Here is a 25,084-nt window from a genome sequence, read left to right as displayed (position 1 = left end):
GAAGGTCATGGTTAATACCGCAAGGGACCGCAGGCCCTGGGCTTCCCCAGGCACTAAACTTTCTAGAGGGACGTGCACCTTCCCCCCGCAGGGGCTGCTTGGGTGTTCTGAGTTTCTCTGTGTTTTAGCCCCAAACTCAGGTACGTGCAGCCCCTGTGCAAAGGAGCCCTGGAAAAGAGACTCGTGGTGGGGCTTTCTTTTTCTTTTTTATTTGTTACAATTGAACTTAATTCTTTGGGATAATTGCAGAGTCACAGGCGGCCGTAAGAAATAATGCCGAGAGATCCTACGTATCTTTTACCTCGTTTCCCCAATGGCAACTTCCGGCAGGAAGATAGTTCAACTGGGACTCCCTTAAAAGAGTGGGGGGACCAGCCTGCCAAGGAAGGGGCTCTGGGCAGCAGCACGTCACCCCCCTCGGAGGGAACGTCAGGCGAGAGCCTGGAGGGTGAGAAGGGGCGTTTCCCCTGTGTCCCAGGAAAGCTGCCTGGAGCAGTGACAGTGGGGGCACAGCCTCCTCCAGTTTTGCCCTTTGTACCCGGGAAGGGCTCCCCAGCCGAGCCAGCGCCCCCTGCATTTGCCCGCAGCGTCGGCCCCCGTCTGCACGGCCACCTCCCCCCACAGAGGGCTCTCCCATGGCCTCTTCCCTCCCTGACCGGGGCGCCTCAGCCCCCTCTTCCACCTGCCTGGGGCGGGGGGCTCACAGACTTTCCCCGAAACAGCATCTGCTGCTGATTTTCTGATTAAACACAACAAAACCAAACCTTCCCCTCGTTGAAAAGACCGAAGATAAAAAAGGAGATAAGGAAGAAAATGAAAATTAACCACCATCCCACTGGTAGTACTTTAATGCAGTATTTTAGTATATTTCCTGATAGTCTCATAATTTTTTTATGCATTCGTTAGCATTGGATGCTAACGGGTAGGCACTTAGTGTCCTAAAAATAAGACATATTCCGAATGTGCTCTGCATCAGGGAGCCGTAGTTTTCATTGTGAAACGCAGAGCAGGTTCGCCAAGGACAGCTTTCTGGACAGGACAGGACAGCTTTCTGGACAGGACAGGCCGGCCGTGGAGCCAGCCGTGAGAACACAGGCACAGAGGTCAGAGCCACCGTCATCTGGGGGGAGGGTTGGGGGGGTCAGTGGATCCGGGGCAGGGAATGGAGGCCAAAACCAGCCGGCCTGCGCTCTCCTAGGCACTAGGGAGCCACTGTACGTTCCTGAGCAGAAAGTGACTTAACGAAGGCCAGACACACAGTGGGAAACAGGTGGACTGTGTGTGGGGGGTGGGGAGTAGGAAGGCAGAGGAAGGGGGTGGGTGCACAGATGGGCACGGTCTGGGGTCCCCAGTGCCGGGGGCCTGAGCGGTGTCGTGGCGCGGCCGGGTCTACTTCTGAGCCGCCAGGATGGAGAGGGACTGGTTGAGCTTCACCATGGCGATAATGAGGAGGCCGCCAGTCAGCAGGAAGGTGGGCCAGAAGAGGGAGAAGAGGAGGGTCTGCGGCCCGTAGAGGCGCCGGTACAGGACTCTGGTCTCGTTCTCCTGCGGGGCCGAGAAGCAGGGGAACACCTGGTGCTCGTGGAATCGGCCTCTGACTCTCTCCACGTTGGCCCGGGCCAGCTGGTAGTTGTCCAGGCTGCCAGGGATGTAGGAGCACTGTGGGGACATTGAGAGCACCCGTGGGCCAGGAAGTCCTGTCTCTCAGGCCCTCGAACGAGTGTCTGTCAGCAGCAAAGGACAGTGCCTGCTCTGAATCGGGAGTCAGAACTGGGTGGGACACGCTAACACCCGGAGCCAGGGGCCCAGCTGGAGTCCAGAGCTCTACCTCCATTGCTGTGGAACTTTAGACAAATCACTCACCCTTTCCGAGCCTCGACAGCCTCATCTCTTAAATGGGTCACAAGCCGTACCTTTTCAGAGGATGTTATTATAGGAGGTCTTCAAGCTTAACTGTCAGATGAAACCAGTGAGTGGCAGTGAGTGACACAGGCCCAGTGGGCTCTTTGTGTGGATTCAGGGCAAGGTCAAGTGCATGGTTATCTGCAGGGCTCTTGCAGGGAAGGCCCTCAAGGGGTGTGGGCCAGGGAGAACTGTCAGGGAGTGGTGGGCCTGCTGGAGTAGAACGCGTCCGGACTGGCGGTCACCATCCATCTGGATGATGGACACCAGGGCATCCAGAAGACCTTTGCAGCCAGGCCTCTGACATTTCACCAGAAGCCAGAAAACCCGATTGTAATGTGAACGCTCACATTTTAAAGAATGTTGGCAAAAGTTCAAGTTGAAGAGCCTCTGTGGCCCAACCTGGTGTGAGCCAAACAAATTCGACACCGGGATTGAAAAGAAAGGGGGCGGGTGGGGGGGCGGTGTGTGGCGAAGAGCTTTGTGCAGGCGGATCGCAGGGCACATTCAATTCTGACACTGACTGTTGCCCTTCGGAGCCCCTGGCCTGAGCAGATGAGGCCCTGCGGCAGAGCTCCGCAGCGGAGCCTGTGGAAGACGTCTGTAAGTGCGATCCCTGCCCCCTAACCCCAGCCCCTCCGGCAGCCCACCTGGAAGGCTGGCCCTCTGAATCACTGAGGGTGGGCCCAGCATCAGGTGATTCCTTCATATTGAGAAGTTTTGAGACCACCGGACTAGACCAAGTTGCGTCCAAGCCCAGAGTGTGTAAACTATTGAGCCAGCTTCTCCCCAGGCCTCGGCTGCTCCCTGGATTTGAGGGAGGCCCCTCCCCCAAAGCTGCCTGCCCTGGCAGGGCTCAGCCCAGCAGAACAAAGGGTGGTTGCACCGCAGTTCTGACAGCCTGGGAAGGGAGGGAGCTGCATCCAGAAGTAGGTCACCAGGCAGCCAGGGAGCAGCTGAGGCTGGGGAGAAGCTGGCTCCTGAGGAGCCTGGTATGCAGCATTGCTGGGCACCACAGGGTCTCAGTAGCGGGTGGATTCAGAATCCTGAGCCAAGAGGGGCAAGCGCAAGCCTCCCCCGTGCCTCTGACTGTGACCTTGGGTAACCTTGCCTGCTGAGCAGTGTGTGTCTGTGGAGCCTGGCAGGCCTGCGTTCAACTACCAATTCCAGACTGTGTGACCGTGGCAAGTGCCACAGCTTCTCTGGGCCTTGGGACCTGGGTTTGTGAGGCTGCGGCCTGGTTGAACTGTCGTGTGGACTGAAAGAGATGATGCATATTAACACTTCGCACAGAGCCCGGCACATAGTAAGTGCTCAGTAAACGGGAGATGCTGTTGTCATTAATCATATTGTGACTTAATGATGATATTGCAACAATAGCTCCTTCTTTTCCTCTTTAAAGGGGGCCTTTCACATGACGCCCAGCTGGCCTGCAGCACTGGCCCCCTGCACCCTGGAGGTACCTCACCGTCCCACCCATGCAGCCGCCGGCTATCAGCACTGCCCCTGGTGATGCCTGGGTGCAACGGGAGGGAAGACGGAGCTGCCGTGGCTGTCAGCCAGCGCCGCCCTTCCTGGCCAGACATGCTGTTGACAGCTCATCTTGGGGGGGAGGCGGTGAGCCGGCCTCTGATTCCTCGGTGCTGGCAACCGTGGCCTCAGGGAGGCGGCCTGCATGCCAGCCGGCTCCCAGTCCCTGTCACACCAGTGATCACGTCTGTCTTTGAAAATGTGCTTCTCGCTCCTTGGGCTAAGTCAGGGCCACTGAATGCCAGGAAGAGGCAGGAGTCCCAGCGGTGGCTGACTCAGCGGGATCCGAGGCTCCTCCTCCAGCTGGTGGCGCTGAGTCATTGCGGTGATAAGGACGGGTCAGGCCGCCTTGCACTGTGCTGACCCCCTTCTCCAAGGCTCCCCGCCCCTGGCACTGTCAGGGGTCCCACTGTCCCCTTGGCACCCGGCCCCCTCCGGTCCCATCTGCCACCGAAGTCTGACTGCCAGCATCCATCCTGCCTGAGGCCCAGTCTTGTCCTGGGGCTGTGCCGTGGCCCCGCCCCGCTGCCCGGTCACTGACCCCCACACTGCTCTGCTCCGCTCTGCCGGTGCCCTGAGCCCTGTGAAGACTCCAGGTTGCTGCGGCAGTAATTCCCAACCTCAGAATCACTCGGAGGGCCCGGAGGCTCTGCGCCCGTCCCTCAGTGTGGGAGCCTGGCTTTGTTAAGCCTCCCTCCGGGGGTGGGGGTGGTTCTCGTGCACAGCCTGTGCTGAGGGGACCCCGCGTGTGTCATCCCATTGCAGTTCCACAGGTCGCCGGTCCTTGGCAGCGATGACAAGGCACACAGCCTGCGCAGTGCCAGAATGTCACCGGCACTTCCCTTCTTTACAGTTTTCTTTCGGTCCCTAGGGACCGGCAGAAGCTCCTCCTAGGAAACGGTGGACTTGGTTAGAAGGGTTCAGAGTTGCCACAACCCCCACTCTCTGTAACCGCCGGCACCGTGAGCGTCGTTTGGAGTGAGCTGTTCCTTCCGATGCGCATGCAAAGGAATCCATCTGCTGTGAGCCCGGGATGGTGAGACTCCAGTCCTCATGGAATCTGAGTTTCTTTGAAAACTGTCCAGCGGGTCGTGACGTCAGCACTGAGACCAGAAGGCCTTGGCCGCCGTGGCTCTGTAGGCAGGGTTAACCTCCACCTGCCCGGCAGCCGGGCCAGGGTGGGTTTCGGTAACGTGGTGCCTGTAGGTAGGAGCAGCCCCACCCTCAGTTCCCTTCCTGGGCAGGACTCCGGAGGCGGAACAAAGAATCCTGGTCGCACACAAACGCCCAACTCTGTGCTTTGTGAAAGGGGGCTTCCCGGCTTCCCTGACGGTGCTGTGTGTCTCGGGCCGGAATTCCGCACCCCCGTCTTTTTTCCTGCCGTGTTGTACTTGCTGTATCTCTCGGACATCCTTTGAAGACGGTCTTTTTAGCAAAACAGTTTCAGTGAAGTGTTTTTCTGTGATTTTTTAAATATGGGAATTAATAGGTGTAACATGTAGCTTTCCTCATTCAGGTTCTGCCTCTCTCAGAACAACAAGAACAACCACACACACACACACATTTTCGTTCTGCACTTGGGTAGAGCGGGGGTCTCCTGGGAACACACCTTCACTCACCTCTGCAGCCTGTCCCCGCTGCGCTCCGTCATGTGTCAGTGACTGTACACGTCTCAGGGTCCCTGTGTCCCCGGCCCTCCCCCCCAGCCTTGTCCTGTGCCCTGCCCTCGGTTCACACGCCCCTCCGCGTTCTTGTGGGTCCGGCACCTGCCTGGCATTTGAAAGCCTTACCCAGATGCCCTCCTGATTCCCTCACCTGCCTCCCTCCTTCCCCGTGGGCTGGACAAGGTCCCTCCCTACTGGGCATCATTCCCACGTGGGTCTTCTCCTCTTCAGTCTGAAGCCCCTCACACAGGACGCACCCCATGACTGTGGAATGACTCAGCGGGCAAAGGAGCAAATGATCGTGGGCCCGGGGCCGGAGGGACGCTGCTGGTAAGAAAGTACCCCGGGCGTTGGCTCGGCTGCAGCCCTGGGCCCTGGGTTCCTGGGGCGAAGGGTTCACGGGGTTTCCCTCGGGGGGGTCAGCTCTGGGCCTGGCCTCTCATCTGGCTCCTTTACAGAGTGAGTGACCGCTTTTTCGGTACGCTCTGTCCACCTGGCAGGAAGCTGGGCACGTTGTATGCGGTGCCCGACTTCACAAGAGCACTTGAGCAAAGGTGGAAACTGAGGCACAGAGGGGCTCTGTCAGCCACCCCAGGTCACACAGCCACTTTTAGTGGCACAGCAGGGATTCGAACTGAGGTCTGTCTGATCCTAACACAGAAGAGCTAGGCCTGACCGGACCTCGTGCTCTGGTCCCTGGTCAAGTGGGCTCATCTGTCTCGGCCTGCCCTGTCCAGAGAGGGGAGAGGGAGCCAGGTAGGGACAGGTCCACACGCCTGCCAGGGGTAAGGGGCCAGGTGCTCACGCCCCCATCAGTACCTGCTGGTTCTGGTCCCAAGTGTCCTCTGTGTGGTACAGCACGGCCCAGCGGCCCACGGCAGACACGTTGACCCACAGGCACGGGTACCGGGCCACCTTCTTGCCCTCCAGCTCCTCCTGGTCCCAGATCTTGGCCTCAATCAGGTGGCACATGGATTCCTGGGTCCACATGCTAGAGAGATCACACACACACACGTTTCAGAACTGGGTGGTGCAGGGCGCCCTGGGGCAGACCCGGGACCGGGCTGCCCATCGTGCCGTGAGCACCCAGCCACACGACCCAGAGTCCCTGGGCCCAGGGCAGGAGACGTAGACGCAGGATGTCCACGCTGCCGGCCTCTGGGACGGCACCATCCGAGCCACAGGCCAGAACCGTGAACCAGGACTTCGGAGGTGGGTGCGGCCCAGGCCCTGGTGGGTCGTGGAAGGAGCTGCGGTCATTCTGAGGAGCAGGCGGGCCCAAGCCCTGCTCCCACACGACCTTCACCTCACAGAGAGTGGGAGAAGCTCAGAAAGGTCACGTGACTTTTCCGAGGCCACACAGGACCCGAAGCCCGGTCTGGGCGGCTTCAGAATCCCTGCCCTTTCCCCTACAAAGCGCCCATGAAGGAGGCTTTGATTTGTGCTGGGTGGGGAGGCAGTGGGGGCAGTGCTTCGCCTGCAGGCACCGTTTGGGGGGGGGGCACAGGCTGCTCAGAGTCCCTCCAGTGCTGTGCAATGCGGGGAAGGCGCAGGCCCGGGAAGGGGAGGCAGGCAGACTCGTCAGCACATCGGCAGCAAATCAGTTGTGACCCATCTGTCAGTTGAGGGGCCGGCAGTCGCTGGGATGTGCCGGGAGGCAAGGGTCTGAGCTTTGTCCTAAGAAGAGGCTGAGGGAACTGAGGGTGTTTGTTCCAAATCGAGCGCGGATCAGGGACTTCCCAGCGCACCCTTTAAAAGCTCACCTGGTTGACACGTCAGGGAGCAAGGGCGTGAAACATTCCCTGAGATGCTAGAGCAGAGCTCCCAGATTTGGGCTCAAGGAGACACTTCCTGCTTATCAGAAAGTAGGTATGCACAGTGAGGTAGTGAGCTCCCCATCGCTTGAGCTATTCAACAGGAGGCTAGATGCCCACTGCTCAGGAGTTTTCGGGGGATTGTCAAACTGTGCAGATGAGCTATGAGATTCTGACTCTCTGATTCCCCCTGGGATGACACTCACACTGGAGCATTTGCCCCGACCCTGTGGTGTTTCCTATGGAAAGGATCTCCTGTGAATGTTGCCTACAAGTCCCAGAATTCCAGACCAGCAGGGCCTAATCCAGCCAACCATCCCTGCCCGTGAATCCTGGACTCTAAGAATGAGCATCGCCCAGATCTCTCTGCCTGGTGTGGAGGCCAAGGGGAAGGGTGGGAAGAAGTCTGGGGTTCCTCCCAGACCAGACGGTTGGTGGGGCAGGGGCTTGAGAATAGGGCAGGACGGGGTGGGGGGGGGTTGGGGGGGTCGGTACCTTTTCTGGTAGAGGGGCAGCACAGTGGTGCCCAGGATGTAGTAGGCGATGACCGCACACACCACCATGACCACACCCAGGCAAAGGGCTCTGGTCTCCCCCCGCTTCTGGGCCATCACCAGCTTCTTCCCCATGTCCACCGGCGACAGCGGTCATTTCTAGGGCCACAGAGACACAGACATGGGATCAGCACAGGGGACAGTTAGTGCACGGAAGGGAAGATGGGGGGAGGGGAGGGTGCTCAAAGGTTAATGTCGCCTCTATTTTTATATGGAGCCTTGCGCCCTCAGAGGGGTTTTCAGACCCCAAGTAAGCCCCCCGCCAGCTCTGAGAGGCAAGTGTTATCACGCCCATTCTACAGGTGAAGGACCTGCGTGGCTCAGACAGGTGAAGTGACTTGCCAAGGTCACGCTGTGTGATAGGCTCAATAACAGCCCCCAGATGCCCATGTTCTCAGCCCTGGACCGTGGGGCGGTTACTTTACTTGGCAAAGACTTTAAATTACAACACTTGAGGCTGGGCAATGACCCTGGATTATCCATAGAGACCCTGCATGTCCTTACAAGACGGAGGCAGACCGAGACTGGGACACGGCAGAGGAGCAGGTAAAGTGACCAGGGAGCCCGAGATGGAGGTGACGCCACCCTGGGCCAGGGGTTGCGGGCAGCCCCCAGAAGCAGAGGAGGCAGGGGACACGGACTGTCCCCTGGACTCCCCGCGGGGGCACAGCCCTGCTGACTCTGTGACTCCAGTCCTGCCGGCACCTTGCTGATTGGACACTTCTGGCCTCCAGAACTTCGTGCAAGTAGATTTCTGTGGTTTGCAGTGCCAGGTTCATGGTCGTTTGCTAAGGCAGCAACGGGAAAGTAGCATAGGAGATGAACGACTTCAGCAAGCGGCAGAGGCCGAACATCGTGCACTTTCTTCTGGGACACTTGTCTCAGGAAAACCGGGTGCATTTCACAGTCCTGCCCAGCAGCCCCCACGGCAGGCTGGCCGGGCCAGGGCAGCGGGCAGAGAGCCCAGGAGGTGGCCATGGTCAGTGTCCTGTGAGGGCCACCGCCCTCTTCGAGTGAGGGCAGAGGCATTCAGTGGCCTCAGCAACTGCTGCCTCATCTGGAGTCTCGAGCCCCCCTGGCCAGAGCAGGGTGCCGGGAAGTAGCTGGCACCTCTCTCCCTCCCTCCTCCTTCCAGAAGCAGGGCCCTCATTTGCCTCCTGGGACACTCCACCTCCCAGTGCAGGCGGGGACCAGCCCCCCCCCCCACTGGGTGCCCTGAACACCCCAGGGACGTGACTCATCATCACCTGAGAGTCACCTGCAGCTGCATGGCTGCCAGCTTCTGTCCCTTGTGCGGGTTTCCCATCTGTCCTGTGAGGTGCCCCATAGAGTTCGGGAAAACGTCTTGGTTGTTTCCGTTTGCTAAAGGTAACCATAGTTCCTGTCTGCCGAAGGTGCCGGGGCCTGGGCCCTTGATCCGAAATCCCCTGCGCTGGAGGGCACTTCAGCCAGAGGCCAGGAAGAACTTGGTCTTCCCTGCCAGGTCTTTAAAGTAATAAACACGTAATTTTTTTAATCCTGAGGATATGTTTATTGATTTCTTTTTTTTTTAGGGAGAGAGAGACAAATGTAGATGTGGAAGGAACATCAATCTGTTGCCTCTTGTACCCTAACGACCCTGTAACCTAGGTGTGCGCCCTGACCGGGGATCGAACTCTTGACCTTCTGGTGTACGGGATGACACGCCACCCGAGTTACCCGGCCAGGGCTTAACGTGTACTTTTTACGAGTTAGCGAGTGTCCAGGGGAGACTTTGGTCCAAGGGGGTTTCCAGCAGAGTGCTTCGTTTCTGCTTAGGCCGCTCTCCTACGCACTGGCTGTTTCAGGTGGCCCGGCAGACACCCTCTGCCCCTCACCCCAGCCCTGCCGTCCCCCCTCCCCGCCCCTCTCCGTGGGAGAGCCGGGGCCAGGCACCAAGGGTACAGCAACTCTGTCACTGCGTCCCAGGTGACTGACAGGGTCGACGCCCGGGGACAAGTCTCCCTCCCCTGCTGGGGGCACTGAGAAGTGGGGTCCCCTGCAGTCTGAGACGTCCCAGCGTCACCAGGGACTGTTTCCCCGGCTGCTCTCTGCTCTCAGCCCTCTCTCTGGTGGCGGCTCTAACAGCTGGCTCCTGACGGCCCGGGCGCTGAGTTCATGGAATGACTGGGGACCCAGAGCCCCCCACCTCCCAGCTGACCAGGGGGCGCCAGCAGTTCCAGTCCCCAGTGGTGGCAACGTCAGCCCCTCTGGAGCCCAGGATCCTGGCACACAGTCCCTCCGGGAAGGAGTCCCCACTGTCCCCTGTCCCTCCCTCCCTCCCTCCCTCCCTCTGGGAGCTCCCTCCTCTCCCCTCCAGCCCCAGGCCCCAAGCGGGAGACAGGGTACTCACAGTCGCCCCCGCGGCCCTGCCTCTCCAGGTCCTTCAGCAGGCAGACATTTCCTGTCTGCCCGCCCCCCAGCCTTCACCCCAAAGACGCCGCCTGAGCTCCAGAAGGAAGCCTGAACTCCCAGCCTGTTCGGTCTCCAGGGAAGCGGCCTTTGGTCCCCATCGGAGATAAGCCTCCATGCCCAAACATGGTCAAGTCTGAGTCTGAGCTGCCCTGGGCCCAAACTCTAGCAGGGTGTCCAGGGGAGACTTTGGTCCAAGGGGGTTTCCAGCAGAGTGCTTCGTTTCTGCTTAGGCCGCTCTCCTAAGCACTGGCTGTTTCAGGTGGCCCGGCAGACACCCTCTGCCCCTCACCCCAGCCCTGCCGTCCCCCCTCCCCGCCCCTCTCCGTGGGAGAGCCTTCTGGTTTGGGAGGAAGGGAGAGAATTGCGTTATGCTGGGAGGACACACAGGATTCGAGTGAGGATAAAAACTCAGCGGAGGCCCAGCCAAGGAGGACGGAGGGGGACAGAGAGGGACGGAGGGCATTTCCCACAGTCTCCTGGGAGACGGGTCTCAAACAACAACAGAGGAAAACTGGAAGCCGGGGAGGCCGTCCTGGTGCATTTGGCAACTCTCCTCCCTCGGTCCCTCTGAGCTGGCAGAGATGCGGGGATGAGATGTGGTTTTCCTTTTGTTGACATGTGGGAGGGAGGAGGAGTTGAAGCTGGAGGGGCGGTGTCAGCGGGGGGGGGGGGGGGTTGGGGGGGCTGGCGTACCCTACAGAGCAGCGAGACCCGCCCCTCCCGCCTTTGGCATTGGTGTGCTGTGTGGCCTGGGCAAGTCCTGGCACCTCTCTGAGCCCCAGTTTTCTCATCTCTGCTGTGGGGATTTTTAACTCACTTTGCTCAGGTTCAGTGATGAGGATGACAGATGGTGGGGATTTGGGGCAGGGAAAAGGAAACTTCCGTTTTAAAGACCAACCAGGCAGAAGCAGGGGACAGTCCCGGCCCCACAGTGGCTTCTAGCCCAGCGCAGGCCTGCCTGCCCCGGGCCCTCCCGAAGTCCGGTTTGGAGCCAGGCAGAGGTGCATTCCTATCAGCGAGACAAGTGAGCATCAGCATTTGCAGGCAAAACCGTGCTTCCAGATTTCTCTGTGTCCTCATCTGTAAAGTGCTTGTTGTAAGGATCGAAAATCAGCAAAAAACCCCACTAACTCCTCATCTTACCCAATGGCGAGGTAAAGGAGCCGAGTCTGGGCCTTGGCAGCCTGGAGGAGCTGGTCTACACTACCGCACTCTTGAGGGTCGGAGCCAAGTTCAAAGCCAGACCTTCCAGACGGCAAAGCCAGCGAAGCTCAGGCTGTTGCTGCTGAGCCTGGCCCTGCTCCGAGACATAAAAGCTCACCTCCGCTACACAGTCACCTGCCACCTGAGGTTCTGGGGTCACCCCGAGTGACCCCCAGGCCCCAGGGAGGTGGATGCAGCCCAGGCACGCCTGACAGAGGAGTCCCGCCGCTCCCTCACTGCTGCCGCTGCCGCTGCCAGGCAGCCAGCCCAGCGGACCGTGAAATGACACTCTGCAGCAGGAAGTGCCCTTCCCCTCCACCCTCCGCTAATTGAATCGTATTAACAGGAGAGTAAATTGTCCGTTTAATGGACATCAGAGCAAAGGAGGTCTCTGAAGGCCTTAGACCTTGCAGGCAGATTGACAGTGAGGGACCGAGGACCTGGAAAGAATCCCCACAGCAGTGGCTTTCCAAGGATGGCTCTTGGTCCATTCAGGAGCCGGAGAGCCCTCCTGGGGCCCCTGAAGTAGAACAGAACACTGGTCCTTCCTTCCGTTCCCTGGGAGAGTGCACGGAGCTGCACAAGGCCCCGGACGTGTGACCGGAGGGCTGCTTGCTCGTAATCCCCTAAACAAGCTACGAGGGGTACACGTGCGGAATTTATAAACGAACATTAGCGTTCTTCCCAGGGTGCTTTTCCTCTTGGAAGGTGGGAGCAGGCAGGGAAGGGGAGGAGGGAGGCAAGCTCTTCCGCTGCACAGAGTGTGCCCGAGCCCCGCGCTGTGGCGGGAACGTGGGTGCGCCGCGGGTCCCGCCGGCTGTGGGGCTGTGTGTCCCGGGCAGTTGTAGGGGGAGGGGAGGGAATAATGGTGCGGCACCAATAAAGGTCGGGGCTGTGCATTGGCGCAGGGTGTTGGCGTTCACAGAGCACCTTCCCTGACTGCAGCCTCCCAGCAGCCTCCTGGGGCCGCCAGTACTGCAGGCTCGCCCTAACCTGTTCAGGAAGAGACTTTTCTACCTGCTTTACCACGTGGGTGACTGACGTGCAGCGCGGTTATTAACCGAACTTCCCAAAGCAAGTCCCTTCACCTCACTGAGCCTCAGTTTGTCCATCTCTCGACTGGAGATGAGTGGACGGAGACCCTCGGTGTTTTTCGAGGAAGCAGAGATCCTGCACGCAGGGTGGCAGGTTGTGTTTCCCAAGCACGGCCACACCGACACGAGCCCCCTCCCACACGCGCCTTCCAGTTTGACAGCACCCCCCTCCCTCCAGAGTCGGCGTCCGCGCCCTCCCCCCTGCAGCCCGGGCAGAGCGTTGTAACTGCTTTGCCGGTACATGGAATGTGGTGGAAGCAGCAGCGGGATCTCCAAGGCCGAGCCCGAGATGGGGGCCCGGCTCTCACCAGGACGCCCCCACAGAGCCAGCCTCTCGAGTGTGGAGAGGCCAGGAGGCCACCGTGGGGTGTTCCAGCCAACGGCCCGGCTCAGTGACCGGCCGGCAGCCAGCACCTCCACCAGGCACCTGAGTGAGGAGCCTGCACGCGTCCAGCCTCCAGTCTTCATGTCCCCGCCCTGAGGCCGCAGACTCACGGAGCAGGGGCCGGCCAGCCCCCGTCCCCTGTGGGCTCTCCTGGTGCACGCACACGGATGCACGCACACGGATGCACGCACACACACACGCGCCGCAGTCCTCCCGGCCAGCCTCACGGAGGTCCTCTCGCTTCCCTTCTTCGCCCCCAGTCACTCCCCTGGCAGGTGGCGTGATGGGGCCTGGGTGCGGACTGTGCTTTGGGACTCCACCGCCCACCCCTGTGCCACCCCTCACCGACTCCCCCAGCCCCGGTTTCCCAGAGGACCGCTGAGCGTCCCTTTATGACGACATCTGCTTCAGTGCCCGACAAACCCCTCGCCTCGGTCCACAGCCCTGTCTGGACTGTGCGTCCGCTTATTTATTTAAACCCTTCTGAATCAATATCTATTCTCCGCTGCCACTTGGGATAATAAGTTCCATCCATCAAATTGGCAAGCGTGTCCTCAGCCCCGAGGAGGGTGTTTCACCGGCGGAGGGCCACGGGGCGTGGCTGTGCGTGGCCCTCAGTCTTTCCCACACATGGGAGGACCTACTGTGCAGAGGCTCTGACTGTGTCACTGCGCTGAGGTGGACCAGCCGTGGCCCTTCCCTCTGAGGAAGGAAGGATGGATTTTTTTTTTAACTGCAGAAAAGACACCATGGGGGAAAAAAGCCACACTTAAGGGAGAGAGAGTTATAAAGGGCAGAGGAAACCATAATGAGAGATTGTTCAGAAGCATTGAGAAGACCACAAAAAGAGGACACTTAGGGGTCAAGATGGGACTTGAGGAAGAACAGGACAAGGTGGCTCCCTGGGAGTGAAGGGACACCTGGGTCCTTTCTCCTGCGGTTCTTGGAGCTGTGTTTTCCCTTCACCTCATTTCCCTTCCTTCGCGACGAGGCATGTTAGCCTGCTGTGCTGCTCACATAACTGCAAGCAGCTTGAAATCCTCCTTGAAACGAGGAGGACCGTAAATGAGTGAAGAGCCGCTGTGCACCTGTGCGGTGAGGTCTGCTCCCGTCTGTTCCCCTGCAGAGTCTTCCCAGCTCACTGTGGAACAGTGAGGCCGTAGAGAAGTGTACGGAGATGACCCCACCCCTTGGAGGAACGTGGGGGGGGACACGGAGGGTGGGGGTCCTTCCCGGCACTCAAGAGGACGCGGCCCTCTCTCCAGCGGGCGCACCCTGCATCCCCACCTGCCGGTGGGCCCTCCCCTTCCCAGGCGCTCAGTCCTGGGGTCCTCGCCTCCCCCTGCGTCCCCTCAGCACTCTCCCTGCGTCCTCGGCCAGGTCAGCGTGCTGAGCAGCATCCTCAGAGCGCACTGTGCGGCTGGCCCCAGGCAGTTCCTCTCTCGCAGTTTCACATTGGTTCCCGTGCCTCCTCCACGCGCTGGGCTCCCCCCTGGGGGGCCAGCGCCCCACTATCTGGGGCAAGAAACTGTCCGGCGTCACATGACTCACACCTGAAGGAGCACGCGGAGGATCTTGGGTTTTACAATGGTCTGGTTTGAAGGGGAAAAAAAAAACTCTTGCTTTTAAAAAAGTTTTTTTTTTTACCACCTTGACCATTTTTAAGTGCACTGTTCAGTGGTGTTAACTAGATTCGCACTGTGGTTCAGCAGCTCCCTAGAACTTTTTCACGGGGCAAAACCGAAACTCTCAGCCCGAGAAACAACCCCCATCCCTCCCCGCCCCCGCAACCCCCACCCTCTTCCTGTGGCTGTGAGTCCGGGCTGCTGCAGACTCGCGGAGAAATGGGGTCGGGCAGGGTTGGTCCTTCTGTGTCTGGCTTATTTCACTTGGTGTAATATCCGCAAGGTTCGTTGCTGCTGCAGCATGCCGCCAGAGAGAGATCATGTGCTTTTTAGTGTAACAGGATATTGTGATCATTCTCCCACACCATAAAACACTTTTAATCAAAGCCCCACTGTTGGCTATGTAGCCATGGTGCTTGCTTGCTCGCTCAGTGGGACTCAGCGTCGCCCTCTGCTGGTCGGAGGGTCTGCTGCACCCCCACCCTCACCTGAACTTGTACCTGGTGTCATTTCTCAGGAAGGGACAGGTGTGAGGGAGACTGATCTGTAAGGATGCAGTTTGGGGACCAGATCCCAGGGCTGGACCCGAGAGAGCCGTGGAAGACGGTAGCAGGTTGGCCGAGTCTGATTTGAGCCCGGGAAAGACAGATGCTGAGACAGGGAGAATGGTCAATGGAAGCTGAGGGGTAGCTCGTGGGAATCAGAACAAAGGCAGTGCCACCTTGGGGCCCAGGTGACAAAGTGGTTCCTCCCACTTCTGCTTTCCCTGGCTCTGGGGTGATGGGCACCGAGGGCTCCCAGGGACACTGTGGCCCTGGGCGGAGGCCCCTGGGAAAGGCAGTCTGCATCACCACTTTCGGGGGCCGCAGGAGAGGCGGGGTGGGGTGAGCTGGAACTGGCTCACTGCAGCTCTGTGACAGCCCTTGCCCAGCTACTTGTTCAGCCTGGGAGCCGGCAGTCGGCTGGGGGTGGGAGTGTTTATACCGTGGAAATCTAATACAAACACTGCAAATCAGCACTTTCGCTTTCTGGAGAACTGGTTTTCTGGCACAGGACTTCAAGGGACAGGCAGAAATTGGGAGATCTGAAGAGGTTTTAGGAACCACGGACCGAGACGTGGCCAGGGAGAGGGCCAGGGAAGTGCAGGGACAGTGGACCCCGAGAGCCGGCTGCGTGGGGCGGGGCGGGGGGGGGAGGAACGGAGCCGTGGGCTGCTCTCCAGCTTCGAGGCACCGTCAGTGTAGGAGCCACTAATAGCAGATGGCTCTTGAACACTCGGAAAGTGACTGACTAGAGTGAGCAGAGCACTAAATTTTTATTTTATCTCGTCATTAATTTAAATTAAGTGGCCGCGTGTGAATGATGGCCACCTTATTGGGCAGACATCTCCGAGCCGTGGGCTGCCGGCCTTCCCCTGCCCGGCATCTCCTCGCATGTTCTGCGTCACAGCCTGTCTCCAGCACGACCCGGGGGACTCTCCGACACCCCCTGCACCTCCACACCGAGCCTCAGCCCCAACTCACCCCGGGACAGGACCCTACAGGGAAGGCACCCTGTGTCTGAGGCTAGTACTTGGGCTTCCCCAGGGCAGGGCTCCCAGTAGCTGCTTCCTGCAGACGCTTAAAAAGCCAGAGAGAGGCTTTTTAATCCCCTTCGTCACACATTAGTGAAAATGTTGTCTGCCGCCCATAAACAATAAGGTCACTCCCGCAAAGCTCGAGGTCCTCGTTTACTCTCAGAGCAGAGACTGTTAGAAGCTCCCTAGGCCTCGTCCGGGAGATAAGCACACAGATTTGAACCGTGGCCACTCTGGGGGGACAGGACCGCCGGGAAGACCCTGTCTCTAAGGAGGGAGCTGTGGCGGCATTCAGAGCTGATTTTTTCTTCGGTCAGCATTTATCGAGGATTTTCTCCAGGCCAGACCCCGAGCTCGTCCCTACACACACCTCGAGGCATTCCTGCAGGGCTGCTGTGAGAAATTGTCACCTGGCTCAGGGTGACAAAAGTCCATTCTCACGGTCCTGGGGGCCAGGCGTCCCAACGCAAGGGGTCACAGGGTGATGTCCCCTACGGAGGCTCTAGAGGAGGACAGCTCCTCGCGTCTCCCAGCTTCTGGCGGCGGCAGGGGCTCCCTGGCTTGGGGCTGCTTCGCTCCCATCTCCGGCTCCGTCTCCACATCCCTTCTCCTCTCCCGTCTCAAAGTTATTGTTGCACTCAGGGTCCACTTGGGGCGATCTCAAGACCTGTAACATACTTACATCTGCAAAACTCCTTTTCCACGTGAGGCCACATGCACAGGCTCCAGGAACTTGGACATGAACGTGTGTAGGGAGTACCAGGGGTGCACGGTTCGAGCTGCTACCCTCATTTTATTTAATCTCCATAACAATCCTGAGAAGGAGGCGAGTTAGCCCAGATGGCTTAACTATCGCAACAACCTCAAGACGGGAATGCGTTTATTCAGTAACAATACATATCTCGCTCTCGGACAGTCCATTCGGCGTGATTGTGGAGGGGTGTGAGCTCGTGAGGGTTTGGAGCCCCTGGAACCGCGCCCCAGGCAGAGCGCAGGCTCACAGGCGCGGAGTGAGCGTCTGCAAGGTCAGCTCTGGTGCCTGACCTGCATTTTCCCAGGACAGTCTGCTGACGGCTGAATCCAAATCCACAGTGTTAACCCGACTTTACATTCTTGTTCTAAGCTCGTCAGAGGTCCCGGGAGCCCCGCCAGCCCTCCTGCGGTGTCAGCCTGCCCCGTGCGGGTCCCCGAGTCCTTCACATGGGGCATCTCAGACACGACACAGGTGTGCCCGCACACACCTCCCCACACCCTGACACAGAAAAGGAGGGCTGGCGCTTTTTTTTCAGCTCATCTTCTGGTTTGGACCAATGAAAAGAAAGGCGTTTTAATAGGCCCCGTGGAAGGGGAGCTGCAGCCGTGTCCCTAGGCTGCGCGCTGGGCCCAGAGGTCAGGGCGGGATTAATAAGGATGCTATAAATGCAAAGCGTGGCCCGTGTCTCTGTGGGCAGCGTGCTCTGGTTTGGGAGGAAGGGAGAGAATTGCGTTATGCTGGGAGGACACACAGGATTCGAGTGAGGATAAAAACTCAGCGGAGGCCGCACGGACGCGGCGACTCTGTCAGGCGGACGTGGAGGTTGGCTGAACGCAGCTGTGCAGAGCTGCCTGGCCGGGGCAGGGTGGGTGTCACGGATGGGGCCCCAGGCCGCGGTGTGTTCACCCCCAAGCTGGCCTCATTACTGGTCCCCGGGCCCCGTCTGTGGGCTTCTCGGGCTGCTTTCCTGGGACGACAGACAGTTACACTCCCTGGACCTTCTCTCAAGCCGACATGCGTGTTTGCACACCCAGTGACCGTCCTCTAAGCATCTGTGTCCCAGACCCTGACGGGCACTGGCGGTTCAGAGGGGAAGCGAGCCGGCTCGGGGCCCGCCTCTGGAGCACACGGACACACCGGGTGGCCAGTGGGGAGGTGACGCTAACTGGCCGTGTGGTCCAGGGGCCTGCAGGGCTGCAGCATTTGCTCCCTCTCCTCCCAGAGCGGCCCTCTGGCCCTGCCAGGCCAGTGTGGTAATGATGGCAAGGCTGTGTCTCAGAGGGGAGGGGGCAGCCACACTGCCCGTCTGGCTGAGCCAGGGTCAGGACCCAGGATCTGTGCTTTCAAAGGCCAAGTTCATCCACCGTGCAGACAGCTGCTCTGATGGGAGACATCCGAGGAGCTGTGTGTGTTCCCATGTGGGCACCTGTGCCTGTGGGTATGGTGGTGGCTCTGTGTCCACCTGCGGTGAGCATTCCTGGAGGACTCCCTGGAGAAGGCAATGTCTAGAGGAGTCTCAGGAAAGGTCTTGTGTGCCAGGGGAATTTGGATTTTATGCAGTGGTTTTTGAACAAAAGTGAGGCAGGATCATACCCTCAACAAACCAGTGTTTAATTAGCAAGTGCCACATGCACTATGATCCGTAAGGTGCTGGGAGGATTGCGAAGGTCTAAAGAAAGAGATAGCTCCTGCCCTCTACCAGCTTTGGTCTAGATGGAGAGGTGCCCCAGAATGATCAAAAAGCGGCCAGCGACAGGGCTCATAAGCTTATCCAGGTGCCTGATGGAAGGCAGAGACCGTACCTTGCGGGAGGGGGAGGAGGGGTGGACCGGGCTCCGGGGAGGTCAGGAAGACGCCCCAGGTAGGTGGAGCCCTGGCGGGTTGGAGGAATTCAGAGGACCCAGCTGTTGCCATTGTGGGGTCCCCGCTGCTTAGTGGAGGGCCCACCCGAAGCAGGGGACAGTGTGTGTGTGTCGGATGTGAAGGAAGGTCCAGTGCACAGGTCACGGGTCAGCTGTGACTCGGGGACTGTGGGGTGTGGGGCCCGCCGGCCGCTGGGCCTCTCTCCGCCCCATCCACCACCTGCGGTTTAATAGGCTGGGGACCACACCTGTCAGGGTGACCTCATTTTCCGGCTGTTGCATTGAGTGCACTGGGCTCTCGAGTGGGCTGGAGAAGTGAGTGGGTTCTGCACAGGGCAGCGGCGGAAGAAAAGGCGGGAGACGCCTGTCGGGGGCGGAGGGAGGAAGCCTCGCACGCCAGGCCCAGAGCCGAGCCTTTTCCCATGGGGGGTCTCCACACCTGTCAGCAGCGTTGGGGGGCCAGTGTTGGGGGGAGACGGACGGGTCTGGCTTTCTAAGCAAAGGGACCTGAGTGGGTCGGGAAGGAGGAAGATGCTGCAAGAGAGCTTCCGACCATGATCTCACCGCCATGGCGGCCGCGCAGGCCCTGTGACCCAGACATCTGACTCCGGGGCTTCTGCCCCAGGGGATGACCCAACACGGGTGGGGAAAGCCACTTCCGCATTCCGTGCAGCGCCGTCTAGCAGAGCACCCAGGATGAAGTCCGCTGCAGGGAGCAGCGTGGAAGAGGGGGCCGCACCAGCGCCTGGCCCTCGGCTCAGGGCCGGTGCAGCACCTGTGACTCACTCCCCCCAGTCTCTGCTGCAATGCCTCGTCTCCACGACGCCTTCCCGACCACCCTAACCTTTCCTCCACCCCGTTTATAACAGACCCCCCCCCTCCCCGCTGATCTTCCTCCCGGCCCCTAGCGCCACCCGCTTTGCTCCCCTGTGGGTCTGTCTGCACTGTCTCCTACCCACATGCCCACCAGCCTGCACCCCCAGCACGTGGTCTGTCCTGTGCGCTGCTGTGCCCCATCGTTAGGGCAGCACCTGGCACCTAGTAGGTGCTCAGGGAAGAGTCGAGGGAGGATTGAGTGCATGAAGGTGTGGGTGGTGGGTGGTGTGTCTCACAGTGTGTGGCCGCAGGGGCATCAGCTCGAGGGCTGCACCCCAGGGAGCCGGCCACACCTGGCTCCTCGCAGGCGGAGGCTGGGCCGGGCACCACGGGGCCCTGCTGGCTGGGCCGGGGCCGGGCTGCGGTGAGCACTCACACTGGTCACGCCCAGTTTGGGCCACTTCCTGTCACAGCGAAGCCCTTCTCAGCACTGCTACACACAAAATGTCACAGTGCGTCCCAGCCGCCGCGCTGTTCTCGAAAGGACCCCGGGCCTTATGTCAGATGACCTGGGCCCCCACCCCGCACGTCTGCCCCCTCCCCGTCCGGGGCCAGGCCCGTCCCCCGTTTCCTCGTCCCCGAGCGGGGAGTGGCCCCGGCGAGGTCTCCAGTGCCTGACGCGCAGCAGGTGCGTGGCCAGTGCTCGGCCAGGGCCCGGAATGAGCGCTGACTGGCGAGCTCGGCCCCTGCGCGTCTGTCCCGTCACGGTTCGCAGGTGCTGCTGCCGCAGCCGGGGCTGCAGGGAGCAGGGCGACTGCTCTCGCATCTTCATCCGGGAGCGGGCGCGACGGTGTCAGCTGTGGTGACCCACGTGGACTCCGTCTCCTGGCTTCTCCAAGTGAGGGGACGGGCTTGGGGGGGAGAGCGCGTCCTCCGGCGAGTGGTCCCCACTTTTGCATTTCTTGCTCGCTGTCTGCCTCTCCCTCCTATTTCCCCGTCATCTGTTCCTCATCTTTGGATTCCCAGTCCCACAGCCCAGCACGACCACACTTGGCCGGGGAGGCTCCCGTCGTGCGGACTCTCCTGTGCATCCCGGGACGTTCAGCAGTGTCCCGCGCCCCTCTCCACTGGGCACCGGAAATGACACCCGCGCCCCGCCACGTGTGACAACCGCGGTTGTCTGCAGGCTCCCTGGGGACATTCCCCACGCGGCGAACCGCTGTTCCGGCCCCTGTGCCCACGGCTGTTTCCTTCTGCTTGAGCAAGTTCAGCGTTCTCGTCACCTCCTCAGAGAGCCCCCGGCCCGCCCAGCCTCGGGGCTCACCACCCCGCCACCTTGTTCCACGTCTCTGCAGAGCACTGCCTCTGTGAGAGGCAAGGGCGAGGAGGGCCCGCGTCCTGGGCCCCAGGTCCCCCAGAGGGCAGCGTGAGGAACTCTGCGGGGAGGAGCCACGCAGGAGCCGTGCTCCCGGGGAAGCCGGGCCCCTTGCAGGCTCCTGGGCGTGTGAGCTCCGCCCTGGTGGGGCTGCCCGCCTGTCTCTGCGCTGCAAGGCTGGGATTGGAGGTCTCTAAGGGGGAAGGAAGGCATTTCTGCGTTTAGCATGAAGAACGCGAACTGGAGGCTGCTGGTATCTATTTCCTGCCGAGAAGACTTTTGCTGGAGATAACCGCTAACTCTGTTTGAATACCTACCAGGTCCTTGGCTCTGTCCTGAGCACGCCAGGCTGAGTAACTCACTGCATCCTCACAACCGCCCATTTCACAGATGAGGAAACTGAGGCCCAGAGAGGCTGAGTCATTTGCCCAGATTCAGGAAGGATTCTCCACCGGGTTCGGCCAAACAGTCCACCTAGTAACCCTTAAATTCTATTCTCTTCTTTAAAACTGATGCCAGAATATGCCACAGTATCTTTCCAAACGAATACACCTTTTGCCTCAGCCGTTCCACGTGGAGGACCTGCGCCTAAAGCGGCACAACCGTCGAGCTACAGGGAGGAGGTCTCGATTCGGGCACGCCGCCCGCGTCCGTGTCACCAGGGGTTGTTTGAATACACGGTGGTGTCCCTGTGGAAGAGGCGCTTCCACAGAGTGACATTGAGAGAGTGACACCGAGCCGCAGGTGCCCACCCGGGACACCTGCAGTAAAAACACCTGGAAAAGCTGCGTGGGAGTGAGCCGCAATTTTGTCTGAACAGTGGGATTCCTCATGATTTTCAGTTTCTTCTTTTTGCTGGTCTGTGGCCTCCAATTTTCCTGCGTCTGTAATGAGAAAGAAACTCGATGAAAATTACTGTATAAAAGAATAAACAGACACGAATCATTGTCTCCCGAGGAATTAGTGAGCAGGTTCTTCCCCAACAACCAGGGCTGGGGCTGCTTTGCCGGAACCTTCCTTCATCTCCCAGGACCCACTCTCAGCCAATGGGGAGGCGACGCAGGTGTCACAGGAGGGCAGAGCATGAGGTCAGGGTGCGTGTTCACCCGCTTCCCTTTCCGAGGTCGCCTGGACAGGAGGTCACTTCCAATGCGTCTGGCTCTCCACACCCTGTTGCTACTGGACACCTTCATTTGAACCACCAGGGGACTCCTGAAACTCATTAGGCTCATAAGGGGCCGTTTAAGTTTATTCCCAAACTAAATTCTCCTTTTCCACAAGTACCACTTTTCTCTCCCACCCACTGCAGACCTCAGAATCATCGCTGGCTGCCCCTCCTGTCGCTGTTCACACGCTGTCGTGCCCAAAGCCAGTGGAAGCAACCCCTCCCCCCCACCCACCCAGGCCTCCTGACAGTCCCTCTTGCCTCCTGTCCCCTCCCCGTCAGCCTCCCACCCTCGGTCTGTGTTATGTGTGACTTCTAGCAAAGGGCCATCGAAGTGCGGTTCTCACCCTGTCCACTCCCAAACCCGTGCCCGTGGGACCAGCCCCAAGCCCTCAGCCTTCCTTCCAGAGCCTTCAACAGTTCGATACTTTCCAGACTGATTTCTCATTCCCTCCCGCCCCCACCCCACTAGGACCCTTCCCTTTAAACAGACTTGGTATAAAGAACCACTGAGTCATTATACCAAAAGGCCGTCCTGTCCCCGAGCCTTTGCTCATGCTGGGTCCTCTGCTGCGTCACTGCCCTCTCCGCCCACGCCAGGTGTCCCCCCGGGCTCTCCAGCATCAGCTTCTCCACACGCGGTCCCCACCCCGGCCTTCTTCCCACAGCCCGTCGCCCTGTGCCCGTGTGCCTCTCCTGGAAGGGACCCTCTCCCACTTGTCACTTGCGTGTGTGTCTTAGTTAAGACGGTGACGTCCTTGCATCCAGTGAGTGGCCTTTCTCGTGTGTCTCCCCACCCATGAGCTCAGCCCGAGGTCAGCAGTCGGGGCGGGCGCAGAGTGGCTCCTCGGTGACTAGAGGCCGGGCTCCCAGGGTGGCCACGGTGTGAGTGGAGGGAGTCGGCTCCAGGGCCGGTCTCTGCAAGGGCAGACCATGGCCAGGCCCCAGGAGGGTGTGGGGCTGGGCCCCAGGGAGGTCTGGCAGTGCCACGGCGGATGCGGAGCTGTGGACCGTGGCAGGGCCGTGGCAGGACATCATCGGCCCTGGAGGTGGTGACCGGAGAGGCGAGGAGTCAGGTCCAGTGGGGAGAGAAAGCAAATGGCCAGCCTCCCTCCCTGCCCAGTGCTGTCGGCCTGCCTGGCCGCCTGCACCTTGGAGGCCGCCCCGGGAGCCAGAGGGAGAGACAGGCTGAGCTCTGGGCTCGCACGTGGTTTCGCCGTGACTGCACCGACCTGGCCAGAAGAGAGGGTCACCCTCCCACCTCTCTGGGCTGTGCTCTCCTTACACACACACTTGTGCACGTGCCCGTGCTCAGCACGTGTGACCTCATGGAGCGAGGGGAACTGTGCATGTCATTGCTGCGACCAAGGCAGTTCTGAGACTGGTGAGGGTACGTTTGCCGTCGTGCGGGGGTGCAGGCTCGTGTGGACCATGGCCGGTGGCCGCCCCCGCCCCGCCCCGCCAGCCCTCCCAGCGTCCCTGAGAGAAGGCAGCACCTGCGTGCCTGTTTAGAGGCAGGAAAACCGGGGCTCGGGGCAGCTGAGTCACGGGTCCAGAGTGGGGGGGTCACAGTTCAGGCCCAGGTGGTCCTTCCACTCCACACAGGGCCTTCCCTGCCGGGGCCCCTCCCCGCCTGCTTTGTTCACCCTTCTCTGGTCAACGGAAAGATAAGTAACGCCAGGTACGAGATTTAAAATGTTCTAGTAACCACATTAAAAACTAAATGGAGACAGGTGAAGTCAGTTTTAATAATGCGTGTTATTTAAGCCAGTATATCCAACATTGTAATAATATTCAGCATGTAGTTATTCATGAGCTATCGTACATTTCTCCCTTGCTGTTAAGTCTTTGAAATTGGTGACGGTTGTGCCCCGCAGCACACCTCGGTTCGGATTAGCCACTTGAACCTGCCTTTTGGGCGAGGGCAGCCAAGGCCAAGGGGCAGGCCCTGCGAGGTCCGGCCGGCACACTGCCATCTAGTGGATGCAGGCTCCTGGGACAGTCCCCGCCAACAAAACTGGGTCCTGGGCAACAGCGCAGTCAGGTTCAGGGTTACTCCCCACAGGGGAGAACTTGTTGGGAGGGGGTCCTGTTGCTGAGCTGGTCCCCACAGAGCAAACTCAAAACACTATTAGCAAACCGTGTTTCCATCTCGTTTCCTAGTCACATGAAAGACTTAGGAGAAAATGACTGTTTTTCAGAATGTGTGTTTAAAGCCATCCTTCAGAAAGGCAGAGTTCCCTCCTCTCAGCCCGGGGTTGCTGCGTGACCACCTGTGGGGCTTCTCCCCAGAAATCCGACGGCTCCTCTCTGAAGCCTCGGTCAGAACTGGGTCTCCTCCAAGGGGCGCCTTTCTCGCTCACACTGGGTGTGGTTATTCGAGGAGCCCAGTCCCTGAGGCTTTTTGCAAAGTGAATCCTTGACTGGGGGTCTGTGATGAGGGCTGATGGGAGTCTAGCCTTCTGACTGGGGGGGACTTGAAACACACTTTGTGTGACTAAAAGGAGGCACCAGCATCACTCACTGCGGGACCGAGATGGCCCGGCAGGTGGACGTGTGCCCACGAGGCGTTGAGTCTGTCCTCGGCGCTCCGCCTCTAAGGAGATGCAGCCTTGTCAGCGGAGACGCACAGGACAACCCTAGACAAACAGTAATGAGAAAAGCAAACAGCACGTGGGAGTGTGCAGGGGCAGCTGCGCTTGTGTTGCAGCTCGGGGTGGAAAGCAAACGAGAGCGAAAGCAAAGGGGGGAGCCAGACGGGAAGTGGGTGCCCATCTCAGCCTGCCACCCCCCGCTGTGTGACCCCCGCCTCCGCTGCACAGCCTCGCTGGCCCTCGGCTTTACCACCTCGTGCCGAGCAACGGAAAGTCTCCACAACTTACACTGCTGGGGTGGGCAGCCAAGGAGAAGGAAGAGCCAGACATCCAGGAATCCCAGTGATTGGCTCAGGAGGTTCCCCGGCGGTGGGAGGGCAGGGCAGCCCCCCCCCAGCAGAAAGGGGGGACTTAGAGCAGGGAGGGAGAGGGCTCAGCCACGGAAAGAGGTGGGCGGGGATGTCTGCCCCCCCCCTGTGCTGGGCGAGGTTACAGACAGGCCCGTTCAGAGGCAGGAAGCCGGCCTGACTCGTTGACTTACAGGCTCCAGAATTCTTTGGGGACATCCAGAATGACAGTTCCCGAAGACCGGTGTACAGAATGCTGGTCCTTCCGGGTGGGGATGGGCGCTTGCCGAATAGACCTCTGCTCCACGGGGCCTTTCAGACCTTTTGATTTTCTGTGGTTTTCCCAGAGGGCAGAGAGTACCCAGAGCCCCCCAGACTTACTGCACCGTGG

At 59.9% G+C, this 25,084-nt stretch overlaps 2 protein-coding genes across 4 annotated transcripts in view; one reads left to right on the top strand and one right to left on the bottom strand.

Annotated features, from left to right (window-relative positions):
• Positions 1–25,084, top strand: part of KCNIP1 (potassium voltage-gated channel interacting protein 1) — a 245,128-nt gene that overhangs the window by 27,983 nt on the left and 192,061 nt on the right. The window lies entirely within an intron of this gene.
• On the bottom strand, positions 815–10,166 carry KCNMB1 (potassium calcium-activated channel subfamily M regulatory beta subunit 1). 3 transcript variants are annotated; one of them, XM_037127903.2, is made up of 4 exons: positions 9,836–10,166; positions 7,406–7,563; positions 5,916–6,087; positions 815–1,659 (listed from the first exon to the last, which is right to left on the bottom strand). In XM_037127903.2, the coding sequence occupies exons 2-4, from the start codon at positions 7,537–7,539 to the stop codon at positions 1,390–1,392; spliced, it is 576 nt and encodes a 191-aa protein (XP_036983798.2). In that variant the 5' UTR covers positions 7,540–7,563; positions 9,836–10,166; the 3' UTR covers positions 815–1,389. The 3 variants fall into 3 exon arrangements, with proteins under 3 accessions (XP_036983798.2, XP_036983799.2, XP_053512952.1); XM_037127904.2 differs by lacking the exon at positions 9,836–10,166 and adding an exon at positions 8,712–8,911; XM_053656977.1 differs by lacking the exon at positions 9,836–10,166 and adding an exon at positions 8,170–8,337.

This window comes from Artibeus jamaicensis, unplaced genomic scaffold (assembly GCF_021234435.1).
Source record: "Artibeus jamaicensis isolate MK-2021 breed Jamaican fruit bat unplaced genomic scaffold, CSHL_Jam_final scaffold_3151, whole genome shotgun sequence".
Lineage (NCBI taxonomy): Eukaryota > Metazoa > Chordata > Mammalia > Chiroptera > Phyllostomidae > Artibeus > Artibeus jamaicensis.
Note: the sequence above shows the minus strand (reverse complement) of the source record. Positions and strands in the feature narration are given on the sequence as shown.